This window comes from Strix uralensis, chromosome 18, assembly GCF_047716275.1.
Source record: "Strix uralensis isolate ZFMK-TIS-50842 chromosome 18, bStrUra1, whole genome shotgun sequence".
NCBI lineage: Eukaryota > Metazoa > Chordata > Aves > Strigiformes > Strigidae > Strix > Strix uralensis.
In genome coordinates, this window is record NC_133989.1 from 936617 (window position 1) to 960740 (window position 24124).

Below are 24124 nucleotides of genomic sequence, written 5' to 3' on the forward strand. Positions count from 1 at the left end.
CAAAAATCAGTAAAACTGCGTGGACAAGGCACAGTTTTGTGTTTTCGCGCCCCTGATAAAAAAGCATATGAAATGTGTTCAAAAACGATACACTTCTTTTATTCTCAAAAGACTATATAAAAACCCGCAAGACTTCCAACATCAAAAATCCTTAACCTAAAAAAATAGCACCAGGGAGAGTTAGAAACCTTTAAAAAGTATTAAAAAGGCATTTCTGAAATCTACCTCTCCTTACAACATTTTTATAAACACATAATAAAAGGCAGCTCTTACAGGGAAAAATATTTCAAGGAAGACTTGTCTACTACAATTCTTATCAAGTAAGCTTAATGCCAAGACAATTCTCATTCCTCTTTTATCTTTGTTTACTTTCCCCAAGTCCTTTTTTTTTTCCCCGTCTATATTTTCCTTTTGATCAGATAGGAAAGGATGTGAGATCTGGAGTATGAAGTGAGAGATGCCATGGAGTGGAGGTTACGGGTTAGCCCGGTTTAGAAAAATAAAAACCACGAGGGGATCCCAAGGCAGAGGACGACCGTCACCCCCAAGGCCCCGCGTCGGGCTCCGGGGCTGGGCAGAGGAATTAGTGTTGTGCCAGAGGTCCAGGCTTAAGGGCGGGCGGTGGGCGAGGGCTCGGCAAGCGGCAGCACGGCCGCAGGGCGCTGAGCTTCCCACACCCCCAGCACCCACGAGCTTCCCCACACCCCCCCCCAGCACCCACGAGCTTCCCCACACCCCCAGCACCCACGGAGCAGGTGACAAAGGTGGTGAGAGGGTGCGACTTGTCCCCGAGCGCGTCGCACGTGCCAGGGGTGACGCGGAGGAGAGCGCTTGGCCTTCTCCAGCGTTTTCTTAACTATGTCACTGAGAACAAACCCCTTTGGGAACACTTCAGAGTAACCTCCGGGCAGGACCAAGGGAAAAAGCCTTTAAACTACCTGGGCTTCCCTTGCTGCCCATTCCTGAGCGCAGCCTTGGGCTGGAGACCAAGAGAAGACGGTCCTTGGAGCCTGGGGAGGGGCGCGGGGTGGAAAGCTGCACACAAGAGTGGAAAATGGGAGGCTCCCTCCTCCGGGGAGGCTGCCGTCCTCCACCCGCCATGAGAGGGGTGCGAGGGGGTCCCCGCGTGTCAGAGAGGTAGAAGGAGCTGGGAGAGAAGCTCTCATTTCCCACTGCTGCTGTGCAACACCTCGCGAGGCAGCGGCTGAAGGGTTGGCCCAACACAAAACCACAGTTTGCACGTGCCTGATTTTGAGAAGGCACCCCAGGACTCTGCCAGACCCAGGAGACAGGTTGTAGGGGAGGACAGAGGGACCGAGGGGGGAACGTCACGAGTTGTTTCAGTGCATTGAAATGTGCATTGGAGTCAGGAGTCCCTGGGAGACGCGGTCTGGGACAGCAGCCCCGTGGCTACGAAAACCTGGCAGAGAGGGACGAGCTCTGCTGCGCACCCAGGACGTTATGAAGAGTGAGATAATCACTCCGGCAAAGTTAGGGAGCAGGAGGGCAATTAAAAGTGAGCATGGCGGTGGCCGCAGGAGCTCCTGGTTTGGGGGTGCAGCCCCAGGAGCCCCCCAGGGCGCTGTCGGGCTGGGGCTGGGCACGTAACAAGCACCAGCAGCATCCCAGCTCCGCGCAGTCGTGCCCGGGGAGACGGGCGGCAGGGAAGGAGGGACAGCCCCTGCCCGCAGACCCCCAGGACCTGCCCCTGCCCCGCACCCCCCACCCCAGCGCTGCCGGGTGCGGGGGGGGATTGTCCCTGCCCCACAGCTGACGCACTGCCAATACTGCTCGGGTTTGTGACATCGTATGTGACATTTGGGGCTGCATTTCGAAGATGACATTGACCACTACGCTATCCTTCCTGCCGATGCACCACATTCATCTGGGAAATGAATGCTCAGAGAACATTTTCCTTTATGGACACTGGAGCCCAAATCCTCCCTGCTCTGGTAACTGTGTAAGCGTTCAAACCACTCAGCAGGATTTTAAAATGTAAGGAAAAGTTTTAGATGCTTTAAAAAAAGGAAGTAGTGAATATTTGTAAACTACAGCCAAACATATAAAACAGTATTTCTTTAGTTCTAGCTAGAAAAGTAATTCTATCACCTCACAGTTCAGTTTCAGCTACATTCAGGTCTAGGAATCTCCACATTCTTATGTAATGCCTTAAAGCAGCAATAGACGTTAAACAACAAAGTTTATCAAAAAAAGTCTTAAAAATAAAAAAAGATTTGGTTTCTGTATCCTGCATGTTCAGTGTATGTAACCTGACCAGGGTCCCTTACACCTGCTGCTACAGTTTGGGAATTTTTGGCAGTTGCTTCAAGAGAGGTTTTGTTTGTTTAGGAAGAGCAGTAATTCGCTATAGTTCAAGTTTGCCTGCAGCATCCCGGCAGCTGCCTCCACACTTACTGCTCAGCAAGTTGTGACTTTCCAGCTCTAGGCTAAAACGGAGTATTTCATGCTCCAGAGGAGCCTTCCCGTCTCATCAGTTATGCATAGAGCATCCTGCGCTGAGTAATTAAAGCTCTTTTGTCCATCATTTTCTACATATCACTGCCGTTAGTCCCTTGAAAGAAAAGTTACCCTGCCAGGTTCTTTGGTTAAAGACATTTCCTCAGCTCTCCCTGCGGGGCCAGGCTGCCTCCCCGCAGCTCGTGGCCGGGGAGGGATGGTGCCGTGGCAGAGTCCGGCGGCCGTGCCCGTCCCTCTCCCGCCACGGCAGCGGAGCTGTGCATCTTTACCAGAGAGACGAGGGACGCTCGGCTTGCTATTCACAGGCAAAGTAATCCTTGAGCGGGGAAAAGAGGTGCTGGATGACGGGGATGCTCCACGATCTCCCCAGCAGCTTCTGGCGAGCCCCGCGGCCGATGTTGGAGACGTCCGTGTAGTGTAGGGGGAAGCCGAAGATCCTGCGGAGCAGAGGCAGGAGAGTGGGGGGTGAGGCTTGGGGGCTGCCCCGGGGCCCACCAGCCGCGGCCAGGACGCAGCATCCCCCTGTCCCACCCCCACATCCAGCCTGGGGCTCCCTCAAGCCCCAGCCTGTGTTTTAGTCTTGCTCAGCAGAAGCTCCTCGCTGCGTGGACTCCCCACCAGCTCTCCAATTTTCTTTCCCAGCAAGCGAACACACATCGCTTTCCACCCGCAGGCCTCAGAGCATTCGGCAAAGGCGAGGCAGTCGCTCCTGCTCTGCCCAGGGCAGCAGCAAGTTCAAGTGCCATTTCAAACGGCACTTTTGACACGACAAAGGCTGGGCAATTGCTATTTCACTTTCAAATACCTCCATGCCTCTAGCTCAGCTTTAATTAGTTTTAACTCCCAACAAATACTGGTAATTTAAATATAAACAAGCGAAAATATTTAAGCCCAGTCTGTGTTTACTGGTTGAGGCATTCGCTGTGCAAAAACTCGTTTTTGCTGCTAGGAGTGTTTGGTGTGCAGGACTGCTAGTAATTGGATGTTGCTCTACTCCAAGTCCTTCTGTTGTGTTTTGCCATGAATTTGGGCTGCTATGAGGTGCGAACAAAAGTCTGGAGGAGCACAGTCGTGCTCGGCAGCAGCAGCCGCCTGCCATAGCGTGAGCTTCCCCGCGCCGCTGCACTGGGCTGCTCGGGTTCATCTCCAGCAAACCGGGGCCCAGGGCTGCCGCACAGCACCCCCACATCAGTCCGGGTCTTAAACAAAGGCCGGCGCATCCCCCAAGCCAGACACACCACGCAGCATCCGGCACGAGCCCTGTTGCTCGTCCCTCCACAGGCTTCAGGTCCGGGGCAGGGGATGCTGCTACACTTTCACTTTTCCCACAGTCTCACTGCTGCTCATTAGCAAGTGCATTATCATTGTGCACACCACCGCGGGGAAAATGCACCCAACGGGAGCTGCAGCTCTTCGGCTCCCAGGAGCTGGGCTTCGGGCCAAGGGGGAAAGAACAACACAAGCACCATGAAACAAAACAAAACTACAGCGAGAGATTCAAAACGGCAGCGAAGGATTTACCTGTTCATCCCGGGAAGGTTGCCCCAGAAGTAGCGGGCTCGGTGGGCAGCTGATATCTTGATAGCATCGATCATAACTGGGTTACACTGCAGGGCACAAGAGGGGGAAAAATAAAAGTTAGAGGAGGTGTGGGCTCAGCCTTCTGCATGGACAGCCCGTCTCCACTGCCCTGCAGGGACTGAAAGCCTTCAGCAAATCCTCCTGAGGACGTAGCCCCGACAGACCCTTGTTCCACACCAGAGCTCGGTCCGGTTGGCCACGTGGGCTCCCACACCATAGCCATGGCCAGCAGCTAATGAACAGCACAGCATGCTTCAGCGCTGATTTTTCTGGGCCAGGATCAGGACCATCAGCCTCTGATGGGACTTTAACCCACAGGAGTCCCTGCTGACCCACAGCCCGTCTTGGCTAACACAGAGTTAAAAATTCTTTCCAGTCCCTGACCTCCCTCTCCCTAGAAATAACAGGCATTGCTCAGAACAGATGCTTTCTGCAAGGCTGGCAAAAACCTGCCCCCAGAGAACCAGTGCTCAGGGTTAACCTGCTGCAAGCCAGAGGGGGTCCAGAGCCAAGACTAACAACTTGATTCCTGGCGTGTGCACCAGGCCGGGGGTTTCCCAGCGTAACCACAGCCAGACCCGCAGTGCCTCGGCACACCCTGCCCAGCCCAGCAAGCGCCTCCTGCTCTGAGGACGCCTCCCCCGAAGCCGGCGGCAATCCCTACCTCCAGAAACCGAGAAATGTCCCTCTTGTCGTTGACCCTCATGGCCACCACGTTCTCAAACATCCAGAAGAAGGGACGCTCCTCTCCCGCCTTGGGACGGGCGTAGTTGAGCAGGTGGTAGAATTCAAAGAACATCCTCCCGGTTCCTTCTGCGAGGGAGAAAAAGCCGGAGCGGCAGGTTGGGACCAGCCATGGCACACAGGGGGGACGGGTCAGGGGGGCCTGGCTGCTCTCCCCACCGCGACTGGCATGGGGACAGCCTGTGTGCCACCCCACAATTTGCAGCTCTGAGGGGAGAAGACGGGGGCTGAACCACTTCCCTTAGGGTGGCTCCACACCCCAGGAGCACCCCGGGGGTACCCAGCCCTGCAGAGGCAAGGCAGCCTTACCATACAGCCCCTTCCTGGCCGGATTGACGAGGGAGAGGTCGTTACAGGGGCTGCCACCGATCACCAGGTCAAAGGGACCCCACTCCTCGATCTAGAGCAAAGACAGACCCAGTTAGGAGACGCCAGGCAAGTGGGGGGCGGTCTCCTCCACAGCAGGGCAGGGGGTGAGCCCGTCCCAGGGTTGGCGGGGTGGGACCCCCACGGCCACGGCGCCCCGCAGAAGTGGCGCTCACGTTTCTCTTGGTTATGTTCCGGACGTCGTGCACGTAAGTGATGTTGCCCTCGTGCCGCATGGTGCCCACGGCAAGGGGGTCTTCGCAGATCTCAGAGGCGATGTACTTCTCCACTTGGATGCCCAAGTCCTTCAGCACCAGGTACCCTGCCAAGGGACAGAGGGCTGAGGCTGCGCTGCTCTCTTTAGGCTCCCAGTCTCCTTCGTCAGCACAGAGGCTCGATGTGGCCACTCTTGCATGTCCTAGGTGGGTGCAGTCACACAGAACTTCTGGATGAACAAACTTTTTGACCCACTCCTCCAGGCAGGTTTGCTCCCAGAAAGCAGAACTCCAGAGCCAAGCTGCCCTCAGGCGCTTCTTCACCCGAGGCCAGGCTACCAGCACTCCCACAGCTCCCACAGCTCCCGCTTCTCGGAGGAACCAGCCACCCGAGACAGCACTCGGCGCAGCAGGAACCTCTGTGAGCAGAATTCCCATCCCATGCCCTCCCGCCATCCCTCCCTCCTCCACAGACCTGTCCAGCAGGAAGGGGAGCCCCTGCCCCCATCCCCTTCTGACGGGGATGCCCCTGCCCCTCATCCCCTTCTCCCCACCAAGCTTTCAGAGCCAGGCTTGAGGCCGTGAAGCCACTGATCCCAGGACGGTGCTCTCCCAGTGCCTCACCTGTGGCTATGCCATCGAATAAAGAGAGCACCCGAATAGGTCTCCTCTTCGCCGGCGGGACTGTGGGGTAGATTTTGGGCGCAGCCTGCAATGAAAGGACAGTGATGAAGGCCCAGCTCTGGGCAGCGCTGCCATGCTCTACGAGGCCACACCTTGGCTCTACAGGCATCACCCCCCCACCTCCAGGGGAGCACTGTGAGTCCCCATCCCTGGGTGGATTTAAAAGACGTGTAGATGTGGCATTAGGGACATGGTTTAGTGGGACTCAGCAGTGCTGGGTTAATGGTTGGACTCGATCTTAAAGGTCTTTCCCAACTTAAAACGATTCCATGATTCTATCTGTGGGGCCAAGAGCCCAGCACCCCTGGGGAAGGGGGGTGAGCGAGACCAAGGCAGAGGGCTGAGCAGTTCTGAGCGGTTGGCCCTGCCCTCCGCAGCTCTCCCCCACAGCCCGGCGCTGGGCTCTCCTGCCCGCAGCCCTTACGTATTCCTGCCCCTTGTCACTGGTGAAGAAGTCCTGCAGGCGGGTGTTCCAGTCCTGCCGGCGCTGCAGCACCCCATAGCTCCTCTGGGGCTGGCACATGTAGCAGTTCCAGGGCTCCTGCTCTTTGGCCTTGGCCGACGTCCCTCGCCCCACCAGCACCTCCAGACACTCCACGCAGAAGCACCTGCCCAAACCACAACAGCTTGTGCCTGTCACCTCCAGAAACCCCTCTGGGCCAGCCCAGCATCTCCTGGAGTCTCCCCGGCCGTGAACCGGAGCCCCCACTCTGTTTTGCAGGATGTTTTTCCAGGCAGAACCCAAGTTTTTAGGGCTGCTAACACAAGCTGGTGACCCAGGCGTGGGTGAAGCTCCTGCCATCCTCCCCAGGGCTTACTGAGGTGAAGCCTGACTCGTCCCTGGGCCAGGACGTGGGGACCAGCACAGCACCCTGCCCAGGCCCACGCACGACCCTGCTTCCCTGCGGCTCTCCAGGAGTGATGTGGGGGGCTCGGCTGGAGGAGCAGAGACGGGGCCCACCTGCAGCAGCTGGCGTTGCTGCAGAGCAGCAGCTCCTTGCCTTCGCAGCAGACAGTGCAGTAGGACTGGTACCCGTCTTCGTCGTACATGTAGAAGAACTCCAGGAATCTATCCTAGCGGAAGGACAGCCGAGAGGAGAGAAGGACAGAGGATCAGGAGCCGTGCTCAGAGGGCGAAGAGAGAACGTGGCTTGGCTCCACCCGCCGTGCACACTGAGAGCTTGGAGATGCACATCCTCGGTGCTCCCAGGGCAGAGAACAGGCCGGGGGACAGGGCACGGCCAGGATCTGGCACAGTCACCCCTCCGGCCCCGGCTCCCGCTCAGCCCCGCACGGCAGCACTTACCCTGCATGTCTGGCAGAGCCCCCCCTCGAACAGGGGGTGGAAGGTGGCCGGGTTTCTCCTCCCGCAGGACAAACAGCTGTCTGTGGGACAGAGAGAGCCCCACTCACCGCGGGCAGGGACCCCCGGGCACTCTGCTGCCCTCAACACAGAGGGAGGCCCAGCAACCTGCAGCCACAGCACCTTCCCCCTCTACACGTGGCGGGTAAAAAGGGACCCACGATCTTTGCCTCGTGCTGCCGGCAAGCACCCGCATCGCCCCGCACCCGCATCGCCCCACACCCCTTCCCAAGAGAGATGGGGCAGTTGATTACCTTCAAGACTCCCGCTGTTGTTCGTAACTTCAGAAACCATTTGCACTGTATAAAATTAAAAAGAGAGATTTATCATTCCTTATGTAACAAACTTTAAACACACTCTACTTACGGACGCCTTATTTCTTGCATTAAAACTGCTACAGCTCTGCCGAGCCTTGCGCAGAGAAGGCAGGCCATGGGCATATTAGAAATTTTGGTGCAAAACCCACGTCCTTTCACTGCTGGAGATATTAGAACTAAAGCTCAAAGCAGCAACACACAGATCATTTCCAAGCTGAGCACTGAATGGCCCCAGCTTGCGGCACCATGTCTTGCAGTTGGGTTTGCTGGCGTCTTGCAAGGCACAAGTGAGCAACACGAGACCACAGAAGCTTCCACCTTTGGAAACCAAGGCTCATGGCTCCCGAGGAAGAGCTGAGCCCTTTCCCAGGGAGGTTTCCCGGTGCTTTTCAGGATGCACAGGCCCAGGCCATGTCGCTCTCCAGCTCTCGCTGCCCGTTACCCCGGGTCTGGTCCTCTTCTACTCGCTGCTCCTTGCTGTTGTTGCAGGGGTTGGTCTTCAGCCTCTTGGTGGGGGGAAACTTCTCAAGGGACAGCACCTCCTCCGTCCCGTTCCTCAGCACCCCACTCTCTGCAAGGGAAAGGCGGCTCCCTGGGGACCAGCCTCCAGCCCCAGGACCTCCCCAGAGCACCGGGGCCAGGGCCCACCCCAGCCAAAAGCAGAGCCACCCATGACCGTCCATGCTCCCCACACGCATGGCCCGAGGCTCCAGGTCACTGACTTCCAGCACCAATGGCTCGGAGGGTGCTCTACTCTGGCTTTTTGCAATGCTGCTCGGGGAGGGACCCCGGTGAGGAGCCCCAGGGCCACCTCGGGGCCAGGCCAGTGTGGCCAGGGCAGAGGGCGAGCAGGTTCAGCCCTGAGCCCAGCTCAGGCCACCGCCTCACCTGAGGCTTTGGGCGGCCGCAGCCCCTTCACGCCCAGGGGTTTGAAGCCAGTGAGCGCCCAGTCGATCATGGGCTTCAGCTGCTCCTCCAGGGACTCCCCAGGGGTGGCTGTAAACGTCTTCCCCGACCGGCTGCGGGCAACCTGCCGAGAGAGGAGGGACAGCGTGGGCCAGGGGCATGGGCCAGCGTGACCGGGGCTGGTCCCCAGCCAGGGAGCAGCCAGGCTGCAGCGTGCACAGCCCATGGGCCTGCCCGGGCCGTGGGCCCAGGCCCCCTCCCCACCACACACGCTTGGTGTCCCGGGCACAGCGGCAGCTGCCGGATTCCGGCACTGGGAGTGCCCTCGGCCGCGCTCCTGTGCCTCCCCTCCCTGTCACGAGCCCATCTGTGCTCCACCAGCCCCAGCCAAGCTGGGAGCAGGGACAGCCCGGCCCCAGCTCCCGAGCAAACGACAGGAAAAGCAAAGAAAAGGCAGCAGAGGTGCCCGTGGGTTTGCAGCACCATAACCCGGAGTGTGACACATCCCCTGGATGGGGATCAGACTCACGGGGTGCTCAGTGCCAGCCCCGACTGAAAGGGCAGCCGGCACCAGCCCAGGACACCAGCCCAGGACACCTCCCGGCAGCAGGACACAGCAAGACCCCACACATTGGAGCCTGGTCCCAGGGTTTCTGGAGCAGCAGCAGTTACTCCTGAATTCCCCAGGATAAGCAGAGTTTGGCCCCATGGCTGCACTTGGAAATAGTCCCAGCAGAGAAAGGAGGGGCTTCCTACAGACATCTGTCCACACCACCCCAGCAGATGGGGGAAATGATTAATTCCGGGCTGTGGCAGGAGCTCCCTCACTGATCGCTCTCAAGGTGATTCACGGGGTTACCCAGAGCCACCCCGCGATGCAAAGCAGAGCAATGTGCAGGGGCAGAGCCCCGAGCACCCCCTCACACGCTGCCCAAGCTCTGCAGGCGCCAGGGCTGAGCAGACACCCGGCTGGGGCATCTCCTCCCGCCCCAGCGAAGCGTCTCCTTGGCCGGCTCAGCCCGTCCCTCCCTGCGTCCCGCTGCCCCCCCAGCCTGGACCCTTGGCTGTCCAGCCCCAGCTCTGCCCCGCCGTTACCTCCAGGGCATGGTATATGGCTCGTCGGTAGGAGACCAGCTTATTGAACGTGGAAGAATTGAAATGCTGCCTAAAGGCCATCAGTCCCACCAGCTTGTCTGCAGAAACCTGGGACAGAGGGACAGAAGCTTACCACAGGCGGGCAGGGCAGGGTGGGCCTCACTTCAGCCGTGCCCCCCGCGGCACTGAGCCCCCCACGGCACAGCAGCTCCCAACACAGCTCTCGCACCGCGCCCATGCTGCGCTGCGGGGCTTTGTCTGGCCTGTGCAGCCACGCGAGGAATCCCAGCGTCAGCTTTATTGCACTCGCAACTAGGACAGGCGTTTTGCACCCTCTGCTGGCACTGCACCTCTGCCGGCACGGCACAGCCCGCACGGGCAACCGGCACAGGCAACCGGCACGGCGCTTCCCTCCCTCCTGCCTGCAGCCCAGGGCAGGCGTGGGACGGCCGAGGGGTGACGGGGCTCTGGGAGGGGACCCCTGACCAGGCAGGGAGCGATGGGCGCAGCCCTGGAGACCAGGTCTTGGGCAAAACCTTGAGAAGGGGCCGGGCAGACGTCCCTGGTGCTGGCTCCTGTCACCAGCCTGCGGTGGCCCGTCAGTAGCTGCGGGCAGCAGAGTGGGCCAGCGCCAGGCTGCACTCCACAGCAGGGTCCCTGCGCCGGGGGGGCTGCAGCCAGGAACACACACCCCAGAGGCAGCCCCAGGGATGGACAGACGCAGCAGTGTGCCGGGGTGGGGTCAGCCCGGGCAAAGGCAGGTGCAGGCAGGGGCAGGCAGCGGGCTTACCTCAGAGAACTTCCCGTCTCCGAACCACTGCACCCACCGCATGCCCGAGACGGCCTGGCGCTTGGCCGTGGCTCTGTAGGAGACGACGATCGCAGGCCACCAGGAGAAACCTTTGATTTTTCCCCAGACAAGCTCCCCGATTCCAAACTCCTTCCCATCCTGAAAGCAAGAGGACAACATGGATCAGCCAAAAGCACAGACCCACCCCCCCCATTTTACCCACATGGGGGAACGGCCCCGGGGTGCCCCCCAGAGCTGCTCTGCCAATTGTGTCACTCGCTGGAGCGAACGTGCGATGATCTGTAAGCTGCACCCCCCTCCCTCCACAAACCGGCAGCGCTGGCTCCCAGCTCGGGGGAAGGTCTGAGCTCTGCCAGCCCCACACCAGGCCCAGCGCCTGGCACGCACGGCGCGGCGCGTGCTGCGTCCTGCACAGCCCTCCCAGCACCAGCGCCCCGTGCCTGCCTGCTCCTGCCTGCGCTCCCAGGGTCTCTGCAAACACCGCGACGCCCTTTCCTGCCCTCACACACACAATCCAGCAGCTCGGCCAGGCAGAAGGGCTTGCAGCAGCCCCGGTGACAGCAACGGGCAAGGCAGGCGGGCAGCAGCGCCGGGGGGCACAGATCTCCTGACCCCCTCACCCACCACAGCCGTGTTTGTCTGGGAGAGGCCTGGTCGCCGCGTGCTGCCGAGCCACGGCCCAGGCCGAGGGACGCGGGAAGCAGGGCAGGGGATGCCACGTGTCCTGCCTGCCGCAGGGAGGACTTTGCACCGAGGCTGCTCCCCAAACAGACGAGGCTGCTCCGTGGCACGAGGAAGCCCCTTCGCGGGGCTCACAGCTCAGCTCCTCTGCCTGCACCCCAGGGGGAGGGCACCCACCCCCTGCTTGTGCCCACAGGGGAGAGCAAGAAACAGGGCAGAGCAAAGACAGGGAGAAGAGAAAGAAGAGCTGGGAATTTTGGCGTGACCATGGCAAGGGCGGCAGCCTGACGGGGCCATGCTGGCACAGTGCTGTGCCCAGAGAGGCTCCTCGCGCAGGAGCAGTCCCCTCCTCCTGCAGAGCCTTCCTTCCCAGCTTTGTTCCACAATTAGGCACCTAATTATGCAGCAAGATGCAATTGCCCAGCTCCTGCAAGTCTCGGGCCCTGCCCTGACGCCCGCAGGCAACTGAATCACTCTCTGCAGCTCCATTTCTCTCCAGCATCCCCCAACAGAAACATTTTCTGCACATGCAACTGCCTGTCTCGGCGGGGCAGGGCCCAGCTGCCAGCCCGGCGTGTGCCACGCACGTGTCTCTCGGGGGCCCCGGGAGGCTCTGCAGCCCCACATGCGGCGCAGGCAGGGGCTGGTCCCTGCACAGCACCCACCTGCAGCAAGGTGCCCCCGGAGCAGCACCCACCCCGCTGCCCAACGGACACAGACACTCTGTTGCACCCAGACACACAGGGAAGCGCAGGCAGGGAGGAGGAGGAGGAGGGAGAAGCAGCAGCGAGGTTTCCAGAGGGCTTGGGACAAGCCAGGAAGGTTCATTCCCACCCCGAGTGCAGGATCTCGGTGCAGGAGCAGAGTTTGGCCCCCCTGTACCTGGTACTCCAGCGCTGTCCCCGCGTCCCTGCTCTCGGGCTCCTCGGCCCCCAGGTCGGCGGAGCCGTTCTGCCCCTCCTGGGAGCTGCTGCCGGAGAGGGTGCTGCTGCTCTGCAGCGAGTCCCGCGAGTCCTCCTCCGTCAGGTCGATGGTGGTTATGGGGACGGACGTGGCCAGGCGCCGTCTGGAGCTCTGCGCCGGGGAGGGAGTGGAGCGTGAGCATGGCAGGAGGGTGGGGAGAGGGGCTGGGGGGAGCAGAGACCTGTCCCACGGCACCCCCACCCCTCAGGGGGTTGGAGCGGGGGAGCCGGGGAGCAGCGCACAGACACTGGGGCATCCGAGGGAAAACTGCTCAGATCCTACTTGCAAACCACACAGAAAAGGGTGCACCGGTTGCTCTCTTCCCTTTTCCTCTCCCCAGCTCAGCCCAGGGTGTTCAAAGCACCCACTTCATAGCAGGGGCAAGCAACAGCGCACAACCCCCCCACCTCACAGGGGAAACTGAGGCCCAGAGCCACGTCTGAAGCCACTTGGCCAGGGCACAGCAGGTCTCCGGAGCCGCAGGGAAGCCCCAGGGAAGCCCCGCGCAGACCCTCACCCGCAGGGGAGTTGGCAGGTCCCGGAGAGTCTCCACGCTGTTTGTTTCCTTGATCTTCATCTCGTGCCGGGTCTGCCCTGCCTGGAAGATGAGGCGGACGGGGGGCTTCTGTCTGAGGCTGCTCTCCCACCCGGTGCTGCCCCGGGGCCGCACCTGCAACCAGAACAGAGAGGTGCGGCGGCACGGAGGCGGGGACGGGGGCACCAGGGGCACCCGCACTCCCGGTGGCCCCAGGGGAAGCAAGAGGAGCGCGGCCCGGCTGCGGGAGGCACCTCGGCCTGAGCCCCTTGGTGCGACCGTGTCCCTCCCGGCATCTCTGCTGGGCTGCAGAGGCATGATGAGCACCCACTGCTGCACCCCCAGCACCCTGCACAGAGGGCAGGGGCCCACCACCAGCTGATTACATCAACTTTTTGTTTCCAGCATCCTCGACTGTTCCCTCCTGCACCCTCCTCCCCGCAGCTACGGCCACGGGGGGGGCCAGCAGCCAGGAGAACTGGCCACCGGGACAGCCACGGGCCCTGGCAGAGCAGCCATCGCGGGCACAGCACCCCACTGACACACACGTGGGTGCTGTCACGCAGGTGGGGGTGTGCTCCCCCCCACAGCCCGGCCCCGCAGAGGCACCCAGGGCAGCCCTTCCCCTGCGGTTTCAGCAGCCGCAGTTTACAGGGTCTAACCCAGGCAGGTTTCCTGCATCCGGCGTAACAGAGTTTCAAAATGAAATGAGATTTTGCAAGTGAAGAGTCCCTGAACCCGAGAGAGGGGGGAAAGCAGAATTTTTCGCCCCAGTTGGATTTATGGCTCTTTCTTCTGGAAGCTGCCCCATCACAGGCAGATCTCCAACCTCGGGGTTTTATTTCAAAGTCAAAACACTACAGACAGAAGTTCAAAAACGCTTCCAGACCCTGGAGGTTTGTCAACCTAGTCAACAAAAGGAGAGGGGGGAAAACCAGGGATCCAGCCCCAAAGCAGCTAAGAGTGGGCCAGCCTGAGACTGGGAGACACGAGGCGCTTCGGTCCGTCAGTACGGCCAAGACTTTTTAAAGAAAATATCAGTGTAATAACGATTAGAGAGCTGCCACACGCAATGGGCATCGCTGCGTCACGCACCACGCCCTCCCACGGCTGCTGACGTCATGTAAACCAGGAATTCAAAAATGAAAACAAACATCACGCTTGCAGATGAATATTGCATCTGCAAACAGCCCACAAAGCCCGCGGGCAGCACCCACCTCCTGCACCTCAGCGAGCGCGAGCGGCCAGTCCAGCTCCTCCTTGGAGAGTTCTCCCTCGCTCACCCGCTTGCTGCTCTTCAGGGCCGGCAGCCCCAGGCCCCCGGTGTCTGTGCAGGGACAAGGCAGAGGGGGCTCAGGCTCCACCAGCCGCCCCCCCGCGCCGCTGCCCGCGACAGCTCCCAGCAGTGAGGTGTGATTTGAAGAGACCAAAATCTCATCTTGGAGAAACGTGGCCGGGAGCAGGAAGACAAGGGGTGTCCCCCGAGGCTGCCCATGGCGATGCTGCTGACACCAGCAGTCCCAGATCTCCCACCTGCCCCCAAAACTGGGAGGGACCCCAATAGCAAGCGTAGGGACCTTCTTATCTACTTTTTTTGGTCCTGAAAGCTCAGCGGCGTAAGGAATCCCTACACCCGCTGTTCAGGGCTTTTCAGCAGGACAGTTAAAGCAGGACCTCATGAACCCAAGAGGTGGGATTTGGGGCCCAGGACCCCAGGGGCTGTGCTGCACCCCCTCGGGCTGGTGGAGGCTCTCTCGGAGGGTTCAACCACCAAGGGGCAGAGCCAGCACCCCCGTTTCCACAACGGCCTGTCGCCGTGGCCTGGACATGCCGCCGGAAAGCGGAGTCACGGAGGGAGCCCAGCCACGGCCGCGATGCTGCAGCCCCTCGCAAGCCCTCGGGATGGCAGCTGGGAGATCCCTGGCCCCGCGATTCCCGGCGCATCCCGGGCACGAGCCCCACCTGGAGCACTGGGCTTCCCACTCGCCTCCAGAGCGAGGGTGGGGGCGTCGTTAGTGGGATCGGCGCAGTCCCCGTTGATGAGGATCAGCTCTGCCCTGCAGTCCGCCTCATCCCGGCCGTGGCTCTTCTCCTTTTTCATGGTCGCCTGTAGAAGCCAGAGCGGAAAGGAGATTGAGCCGTGCAGAAAGCCCCCAGGAAGGCAAAGCCGGCAGCTCTTCAAACCAGCACCAACTCCTTGCCCTCAGCAGAGGGCTCTGACCAGAGACGCATCTCGAATGGTACCGGGAGCTAACGGGCACCTGGACAAAACCTCCTCACAAACGTGGTGGCCCTGAGGATCCACCAGCTCCAGCGAACAGCGGCCCCAGACACACCGTGTCCTTAGGGAAGCACCGGGGGCTTTTCTCCAGCCTCACAGAGCGCTCCGGGGCTCGGTGCTGCCCAGCCCAGGCTGGTGGTCCCAGCCACTGCTCAAGACCCTGTCCAGAGGGGACCTGCCCTTTGCAGCCACCCTGCAGAAACCAGGGGCCATCCCACCCCCCCAGGCTGTGCTCCGGCTGCCCAGCACGCCCAGTACACCCAGCACTGGGTGGGCTGTTACAGCAGCAGCGGGACACGGCTGACAGCTCGCCATGGGGGGCAAAGTCCTGGTGCCTGCAGTGAGTAAACTCCCCCAAAGACAGAAAATTCCTGCACCCCCACCCCCACCCCGGCCTTGGCTCCCCCACCCCAGGGCAAAGGGGCAGGGCAGGGGTCTGCACTGGCAGCACCACCCCCTGCCCTGGAGCACCGGGACACAGCCCCCACCCCGGGAGCTGCTGCTGCACAGATAAAGCCCGGCCGGGCGTCCCCCCAGGAGAGGAGGGGACACCTCGCCTCTGCCCTCCCTCGGGCGCCCTCCCTGGATCCTGTTTTTGGAAGTGCAACCCCGCCGGGCTCTCCCAGAGGCACCCGGGACTACGCTAACGAAGCTGCCTCATTGCTGGGCTATGGATCTGTGCTGCAACTTGCCCCTTCGCCAGCACAGTCATTTCAAGAACACGTCACTCGGCTCCACGAGCTAAGGAGCAAGCAGGGCTTTACCCATCCAAGGCCCTGTCAGGGTGCAAAAGTGACACCTCCCCCCCAGCCCCAAAGAGACCCCGGGCTCCAGCCCCGCTGCTCTCACCCCACATCGCCTCCAACTGCTTCCCTAACAATTGAGATTTCTGCTTTGAGATCATCTGTCAGCACCTCTGGCAAACAAAGACCAGTCTGGGTTTGATGTTTCGGATGCCGAGGGCAGCGTTAAAACTCTGGTAACTTCCAAACACGAAGGAACGCAGGTGCTCAGCACCCACCTCCCCAGGCAGAGCCCACGGGTGCCGTCCTGCCTCCCCCCACAGACACAAAGGGAGCAAGGAGCAGAGGAATGGCACCGGAGGGGGTCTAAAGCTGCATAAACCCCTACAGCTGTGTGCAGAAATCCCATTGCTGCAGCACATCTGCTCCCAGACCCGGCCAACAATTCCTGGGAGCTGCCCAGACTCGCCGGGCTGCCCCCGGCCCGGGCAGCCAGTCCCACATGCTGGCCCCATGGACACCCACTGGCCCCAGATGCTCTCAGACATCCCAGCGCAGCACAGCTGGGTCCAGCTCCTCCAGAGTCTGTTCCCCCTCCCCAGCTGCGATGCTGCAGAACAGCAGCAGTCACTGCTAGCAGTGATGCTGCCACAGAAAACAGCAAATCTCACCCAAAAAAAATAGTGACTCTCACTTGGGAACCCACCCAGCGAGGTGTGAGGGGACACGCTGCTCTGGGCGTGCGGGTGACCCAGAGGAGAGGCTGGGGACGGGGAGATGGGGCAGTGCGAGGCTGTTGAGATCCAGGGAGGGCATGAGCAGGCATGGCCACCTCCCAGCCCTGCAACAAACCTGTCCCCTCCCAGCCCCCCCCCGGGACCTTCAGAGGACCTTTGCCTTTGGTCCTTTGTCAGGAGCTTGCCTGAGAGCCTCAGCCCGAGCCCAGGAGGTTCAAACTTGCACCTCAAAATGGCACGGCCAGCCCTCAGCAGGCAACGGGGCAAGCGAGTCCCGGCCAGCCCTGAGCCGGGGGGTGGGACCCAGGGGAGGGGGACACAGCAGCCAGGTCCCCCCCACCAGGACACAGAGCCAGGACTGATGTGCCAGGCTGAGCTTTGCCACGTGCTCAGGGAGCTCCGACACCATCTTTGTTCCAATTATAAAGCGGGGGAAAAAAAAAAAAGAGATCGCTTTGGGTGGAACTGCTCCCTGGCAGAGCTGGGGACCCGCATGGCCCAGCTCCACTGGCACAGGGGCCCGGCCGCAGGCACTGGTGTAAGCACGGGCGTTTTGTTTTGGCCCACGGGGTGCAAGCGGCGTGCACACAGGAGCACAGGCACAGCTCGCTCCCTGCACTTCTCCGGCCGCACCACCCAAGATCACTCGAGGACATCCCGTCACCATCCCCTGACACGCCAGCGGGAAGGGGCACATCCCACCCGCCCAAACTGCAAAGCTGGTTAAAGTCTCGCTCTCCCCGAGACCTCGGGGCTGCCATCCCCATTCCTCCTCTGCTGCCTTTGGCACCAAACGGAGCCGCGCGCCTGGGACCGTCCTGCCCGCCGGCCCCCGGGGATCTCCCGCAGGAGCCACCGTCCTCACAAGCCTCCCCACGTCCTGCTCGGGAGGAAGGCTCAGCTCTTTGTCCTCGCCTCCCCTCGCAGAAACGCACACCAACATGTGCACACAGGGCATTACGAAAATAATAAGAACCAGAGCACTCCCCTCACATGTTCTGTCTCACGGGAGGAGGAGAAAAACAGCACCGCAGTGTTTGCATTGCTTAACGCACGGCAAACATACAGGCATGCACTGCAGCCCTGCGCCTCGCACAAGAACCCACGAAGAATAAAATAATGCAGAATTCCAGCTCCGCTGCTCCAAGCTCCCCAAGAGACTGGCACTAGCGGCAGCCCCGGCACTGCCTGGTGACCAGGACGTGCCCCGCAGCCATACCCCACCGAGACAATGAACCCGCTGACTCCGGATCCCGCCCTAGTTTTGCAATACCAGTTTCTTTAAGGTTTGCCAAACTGGTTAAAGACCGTGCCACAGTATTAACTGCTTAGAGAGACTTCCCGGGCCCTGCCCGGCCGCGCTCGCCGGCCAGCCCCGAGCGGGCCGAGCGGCTGCGCTCACCTGCGGGGCGTCCCGGCAGGGCCGTGGCTGCGGCCCCCGCTGCCCCCCGGGGCCAGGGCTGCTCCCCCAGCCTGGCTCGGCCCGGCTTCAGTTTTCCTTCTTGAGGAAACAGGCCGGGCCTTATCAGGTGCGTGTTCCCAGGAGGTGGAGAGATGGCAGGGGAGACAGCCGGACTTTGCCTCCAGACAGGGGCACATGCATATCAAAAGGCTGGAGGGAAGCTTTTCCGTGATGGCTGGGATGGCAGCCATCACCCAAGCCCTGTTTGAATAACAAAAAGAAATAAAGGACCCCAATGGCCGGGGCTTGCTCCCTCCAGGCTGGCTCCTGCCGAGGGCTCTGGGCCATCGCGCACACAAATGGCCTTTAACTCGCCCCAAACCGAACATTTCCCTCTAATCCTGGGAAGAAAAGAGTTGCTGGGTTGGCAGTTTAGTAAGAAAGGGAGCCCATTTTGGCAGATATGCTCATTAAGAAGGGCAGGCTCTCCCCTCCCCTGCCCGTTTCCTGTGCCTGGCCCCTCTCCGGCTCTCACCGCTCCCGCGCTCCGGCACTTCCCTCCATTTTCCCCCCGTTTCCTCTCCTGCCCCCCCTGCCCCGCTCCGCTCCCCCGCCGGCCCGCAGCAGCCCTCGGCGGCCACCCCCAGGCTCCAGCACGGCGCCCGCTGCCTTTCAGCAAAGCCCGGTTGAAAGAAAAGAAACAAAAAACAAACCGGCCCCTCCTCTCCCCGTGAAGACCAGGCCTGAGAAGTCTCCTGGGCAGCCACCATCACAGCCAGCCGCTGCTCCAGCCGCTCTAGGCTCTTTACCATGCTCATCTCGGCCGCGTCCCGCCGCGGGGAGCCCCGCCGGCCCTCCGAGCCCCCCGCCCAGGGACGGGCCCGGCGGGCAGGAGCGGGGGCCCGGCCCGGTGCTGCCTGCGGGCAGGGCTGGGGGCTGCGGGGGCTCCGCCGTCGCACAGGTGGGTCTCACTCAGCGGTGGCGGGTCCTGGGTCCGCAGCGGTCACTGCTTCATCTTCCCCCTGCACAAGAGGATGTGAAGAGATGACTGTGACACCTCGCTGTCCCCTTCTCCCCGCCCCCCCGGCCCTGTACAGTGGAGCTCAAGCCCCCAGCCCTCCCCAGGGCTGGGGGGCTGGGACACCCCAGCTCCTTCCCCCTCATTTCATTCAAAATTAGGCAACTGGAGGCAGAGGCAGAACAGCCAAGTCCTGCTGCGACGTTCTAAGCCCCCTCGCTCCTTCCCCTGGCCCCCTCCCGCGGGGGCGTGGGTGCAGCATCACCGCTCGCCCCAGGTGCCCACCCGCTGCCCCCTCCCCCGGTCTCCCGGTCCTTGTGCCCCACGCTGCGGCCACCCCGGAGTTCATTTCTCTGTCTCCGACGTTCTCCCCCCACACACACACACCCCGCGGCTTCTCCCCGGGCTGTGGAGGAGGAGGATGTCGGCAGAGCTGCCCCCGGGCCCCCCCGCTGCCCCCGGGGCGGTACCTGCCGTCGGGGCCGGTGCCCGGCAGCTGAGCGCGCCCCGGCTCCGGCCGCCCCCCCCCAAGCCCCGGGGAGCCTTCGCGCCCGAGGCGCCGGCCGGGAGCTGCTTTCCTGCGAATAGAGAAAAGAAAAAAAAGAAAAACAATCAAGATGCGCTGACAGATCCTTGCCCCAAGAACCGAAAACAAAGGTGTTCAGCCCCGGCAGCGCTGCCGCCGCATCCCGGGCTCCCGGAAGCCCTCCCCGTGCCCCCCTGCCTTTGGGGGGGGGGGGGGGGGGGGGGCGGTGCTGCCCGGGGCCCGCCGAGCCACGGGCAGGGTAACCCCAAACCCGCCCCAAACCCTCCCCGCCCCGAAGCCATCACTTGCTGGTTCACCGACGGCAGCCCCAGGGCTCCCGGGGTTTGTCGTGCTCCCGCCGCGGCCCCGGGCTCGGCTCCTGCCCCGCGGCCCCGGCCCGTCCCGGCATCGCGGGGGCGCAGGGGGGGTCCCCAACACCCACCCCGGCCCCGCCGTGACAGCCCCGGGACGCACCCCCGGGGGCCGCGGCCGCGGCCTCCGCGGGAAACTCCGAAAGTTCCGACGGGAGCCGGAGGGGCGGGCGGGACCGGCGGGAGCCCGGCCCGAGGCTGGGGGAGCACCGACCCCCCCTCCACAAACCCTCCCGGAGCCGAGCGCCAGCAACAAGTGGCGGCGGGGCCCGGCGCCCCTTCCCCCGAGCCCCCCGGGCGGAGCAACGCGAGTCCCCGGGAACCGGCCGCGGGGACCGGCCGGGGCGCTCCCGGTGCCGCGTCCCCGCCCGCCCCATTGTCCCCCGCCGCCGCCACCGCGCACAACAAAGCCGCCCACGAGGATGCACCGCCGCCCCGGGCCCGGCCCCGACCCCCCCCCCCGCCCTCCCGGCGCCCCCCGCCCGGTGCCCGGTCCCGGCCCCGCGCTCACCTGCGCCGCGGCGGGACGCGCCGTCCAACGGGGCCGCGCCGCCGCTCGCCACCGCCCGCGCCCCGGCCGGCCCCCGACAGCCCCGCGCTCCGGTTACATGGCGCTTTAACCCTGCCCGTGCTGGGCAGCCCCTCCTCCTCCTCCTCCGCCGCCGCCCCCGCCGCCCCACGGCGGGGGAGGGGAGGGGAGCGCAGGGCCCGCACCCGCCCGACCCCCCCCCCCCGGGCCCGCATCCCCGGGGCTCTGCACTGACCTGGGGCCCGCACCCCCCGGGGCTCCGCATCCCCCCCTCCGCCGCTCCGCACGCCCGGCGCCCCGGTACCCCCTCCCAGCTCCGCATTCCTCCAGTGCCCCGCACCCCCCCACCCCGGGCATCCCCCGCAGCCCCGACGCCCCAGAACCCCCCACTGCTCTGCATCGCCCGGGACCCCGCATCCCCCCCCGGTGCGCCGCATCCTGTCCCCGGGGCTCCACAATCCGCCCCCCTGCGCTGTCTCTCACCCTCCCGGGGCTCCCCACCTCCGGGTACCCACCGGCGTCCCGGTGTCACCCCCAGTGCCCGGCATCCCCCCGGGGTTCAGCATCCCTGCGGGGCTCGGCCCTCGGAGCCCCCCCCGGAGCTCAGCCCGGGCGGCAGAGGAGCCCCCCCCGGGGGAGAAGGGGCACCCCGGGACCGGGCAGAGCCCTCACCCCGCCAAGCCACCCCCCTGCCCAGCGGCTTTCCAGCTGCACTGTGCCCCGTGCAGCGCGGCATGGGCAGACAAAGCCCCCCCCAAGATTTACAGTCAGTTTTTGTTTGTTTGTTCTTTCCTTTTCCCGTACGGAGACACTCGCAGGGGCTGTGCTGGGGACGAGGAAAACACTCTGCGCCTCTCCTGCCCAAGACAAAGCATCCAGAGTCCACGTGGGGTATAATCTCTGCTCGCTCGCTATTACTTCTAGATCCAGCAGAAAACTGTGGGACAGTAAGAAGGAATATGATTGTCTCGGTGTGATAGAAATAAGTTTTCAAGGCCAGGAGGGAAAATGAGTGAGTCAGCCAAAGCATCTGAACCCTGCGGGAAGCGCCTGGACCAGCCCGCGGCCTGTACAGCAGGTTCCCCCAGACCACCCCTCCGTCCCCGCGAAACACAACGCGTGAAAAATGTGGCTGCCCGTGCAAAAAAACCCAGAAATCTGGTCTGGATAAACCTTGGGGAACACGGAGATTACAGTTCAAATAAACACACACTGCATAAACCTAAAGCTAATTTGCAACTCGGCTGAGTAGATTAAAACCAAGCAAATAGATGTTACTCCGGTTTGGTTTTCCAGATTTGGAAAACCGAGATGCTTTTCCAGGTTGTGCCCAGAGAGTTTCTAGGGTGCTGTTAGGGTGGAATTAGCCCTTGCTCCACGCATCCCCGGGCTCCTCTCCCTTTCTACGGAAACCTTCCTGCCTCTGTTGGCCTCACTGACCTGCCATCAATCTCCCGCCTGGCTGAAACGCCCTCTTTCTCTCTCTTCCCCTCAGTTATCATTTAATTCGGGAGCGCGGGCCTGTGCACACTCTTTCTGAGAGAGGCCTGGTACCAAACAAAGCAGCTCTGGGCAGATTATGAGCCAAACCCTGATCCTTTTCCCTATCTCTGCCACACACAACCAGAGAGAAGCTGTGAGTTTATTTCTTAACAATCAACAGAGTCTGTGTGTCATCTCACGGGGGAAAAAGGTACCTCTAAAGAGGATTTTATATTTAGGCTCCTGCCAGACATTTCTGGGACCCCGTGCTGGGCTCTGCCATTCCCGCTTGCAGGCGGCAGCCTTGCCCGGCCCTGCTCCCCGGCAGCCCTGAGGCTCTCCAGCACGGAGGGGCGGTGGGATGTGGCCGTGGGGACAAAGCTCCTGCGCCCCATCACTGGAGCAGCTGCGAGAAGCTGGGAAGCGTGGCCAGGGCTGACCTGAGCCGGGAGCAGCGGCTGGGGAGAGGTCGGGGGGTCCCTCGCCACCCCCCCGGCGCAGGCCGTGCCACGGACATGTCCCTCCCTGTGCCACGGGGGCTCGATCGGGTGCAGCCGGGCTGCCCAGTGCCCCTGCAAACGGGCATTTCAGCAAGAGCCAGTTCGCAGCCGCTGAACTGCCAGCATTGCAAACCCACGGAGCCGGCGACCGGCCAGCCGGAAGAGCCACTCTGCCACCACCACAACAGAGTCGGGACTGGCCGCACCCACTCACATCAGAAGTGACTCCTCATCCTCATCTCCCCCTGCGACGCTTCCCAGGGACGGTGCCAGCCCCTCCATGCACAACTCACCACTCCCAACCCTGAACCCTCCTCCTCACCGTAGGCTGCTCAGCCGTTGCCTTCTCCACAGTGTCCCCAGGTTGTGGCACCAGGCCCAGCTCTCCTCTGTCCACCCCATTGCCCCACTTCCAATTTCTTCCTAAACTTCTCCTTTGCCACCCTGGCCAGGCAAACCAACGCCGTTCCCTCCCCGGAGCTCTGCTCTGGCTCCGATCACCCGCCGTCTCTTGCTTTGCACCCGAGTGTGCGACCCAGGACCAGCTCCGTGTTTCAGAAGCAGCGTGCCTGGAGATGCTGGGCAAATAACTGAGCAAACACGTGTCACTACCTCCAGCCGTCAGCAGTGCAACCTTGTCACCTCTGGATCTGTGGGTCCCACATTCCCAGCCCCCAGTTACGGCTAAGTGCTTGTTTAGTCTTCTAGCAGGCAGGGAGAAGCGCCAGCACCATTAAATCACCCCAGACAGTTGCAAGCTCCTCCAGCGACCCTGGGGCAGGGAGCAGGAGGAACTTTTCCTTTCACTGAAGCCAGCGGAGACACTCCTGCCGAGTTCAGGCTTCGGGGTTTCCCGTGTCGGTGGACACACAGCCCACGGCACAGCGGTGCTTCCCCAGCCTGCAGCAACAACCATTTTCACTGCAGGACCCCACCGGAGCACGTCCCGCGGGACGTGTCCTCCTCTTCCGCCAGCAGCTCTGTGGCCTGAGCCCTTGCCCCAGCCCCGCGCTGGCCACCGGCCTCTCCACCAGCTCTACCAGTTCCACCAGCTCCGCTCCATCACAGCTCCCAGTGACCGGCCGCTCCTCACCACTGGTCCTCAGAGAAGCTCTCCCGAGCCTGGGGCAGAGCTGTGTCACCCCGCAGCACGGTGTCAGGGCTGTGGCTACTGCAAGCAAGGTCTGTCCCTGCTGTGGGAAGGCCTCATCCTGCTGCCACATGTGGGAATAGAGCCTCCAGGCTCCCCTATGGCTGGGCTGGCTTCTCCCATCTGGGGGAATTGCTGTTTACACGGAGATAGGAAGTGTTATCCCTCCTACATGAAGTTTCTATCCCTTCCTGTGGGCTGGGCAGGACCACATGATACAAACCTCTAATAAAAATAAGGTTAAAAATAAGTGTCATCTGTGTACCCAGAACATCTAGAAAGTCTGCAGCTACCCGCCTGTAAACTTCAAACGCAAAGGCACACAAAGAAAAATCTTCAATGCCTCTCTAACAAAGCTGGCCACAAAATCCTCTTTTTCCTAGAAAACAGGATACGCCTGCTACAGCCTAATCTGAAGTGACGAGGCCTCCCCAAACTGCCCTCCCAAGCATATGTACTTTTATCGGGAGAAACGCTGCTCCCCAGGGGCGGCTGCCAGCAGAACCCCCTCCGCTCCGGGTCCAGAGCTTTTCCTTCTCTCATGGGTGAGGGATTCTCCTCTCTGCTCGTGAGGGAGCTGGCAGAGGAAGGGGTTTGCCTGCGGTCGCAAGGCAGGAGCGTACCAGAGCCCGGCAGCGGTGCTCCC

The 24124-nt window shown here is 62.1% G+C and overlaps 1 protein-coding gene across 2 annotated transcripts; it reads right to left on the minus strand.

The window, feature by feature from the left end:
- Positions 1 to 794: 794 nt before the first annotated feature.
- On the minus strand, positions 795 to 20454 carry DNMT3B (DNA methyltransferase 3 beta). Of its 2 annotated transcripts, none has more exons than XM_074888448.1 (21): positions 20329 to 20454; positions 19391 to 19498; positions 18616 to 18924; positions 14702 to 14846; positions 13957 to 14066; positions 12722 to 12874; positions 12124 to 12315; positions 10540 to 10698; positions 9750 to 9857; positions 8637 to 8778; positions 8191 to 8319; positions 7686 to 7730; positions 7375 to 7454; positions 7030 to 7142; positions 6493 to 6676; positions 6009 to 6093; positions 5346 to 5491; positions 5113 to 5203; positions 4724 to 4872; positions 4000 to 4085; positions 795 to 2915 (listed from the first exon to the last, which is right to left on the minus strand). In XM_074888448.1, the coding sequence occupies exons 3-21, from the start codon at positions 18718 to 18720 to the stop codon at positions 2774 to 2776; spliced, it is 2364 nt and encodes a 787-aa protein (XP_074744549.1). In that variant the 5' UTR covers positions 18721 to 18924; positions 19391 to 19498; positions 20329 to 20454; the 3' UTR covers positions 795 to 2773. The 2 variants fall into 2 exon arrangements, with proteins under 2 accessions (XP_074744549.1, XP_074744548.1); XM_074888447.1 differs by having other exon boundaries at positions 5346 to 5587.
- Positions 20455 to 24124: the final 3670 nt, after the last annotated feature.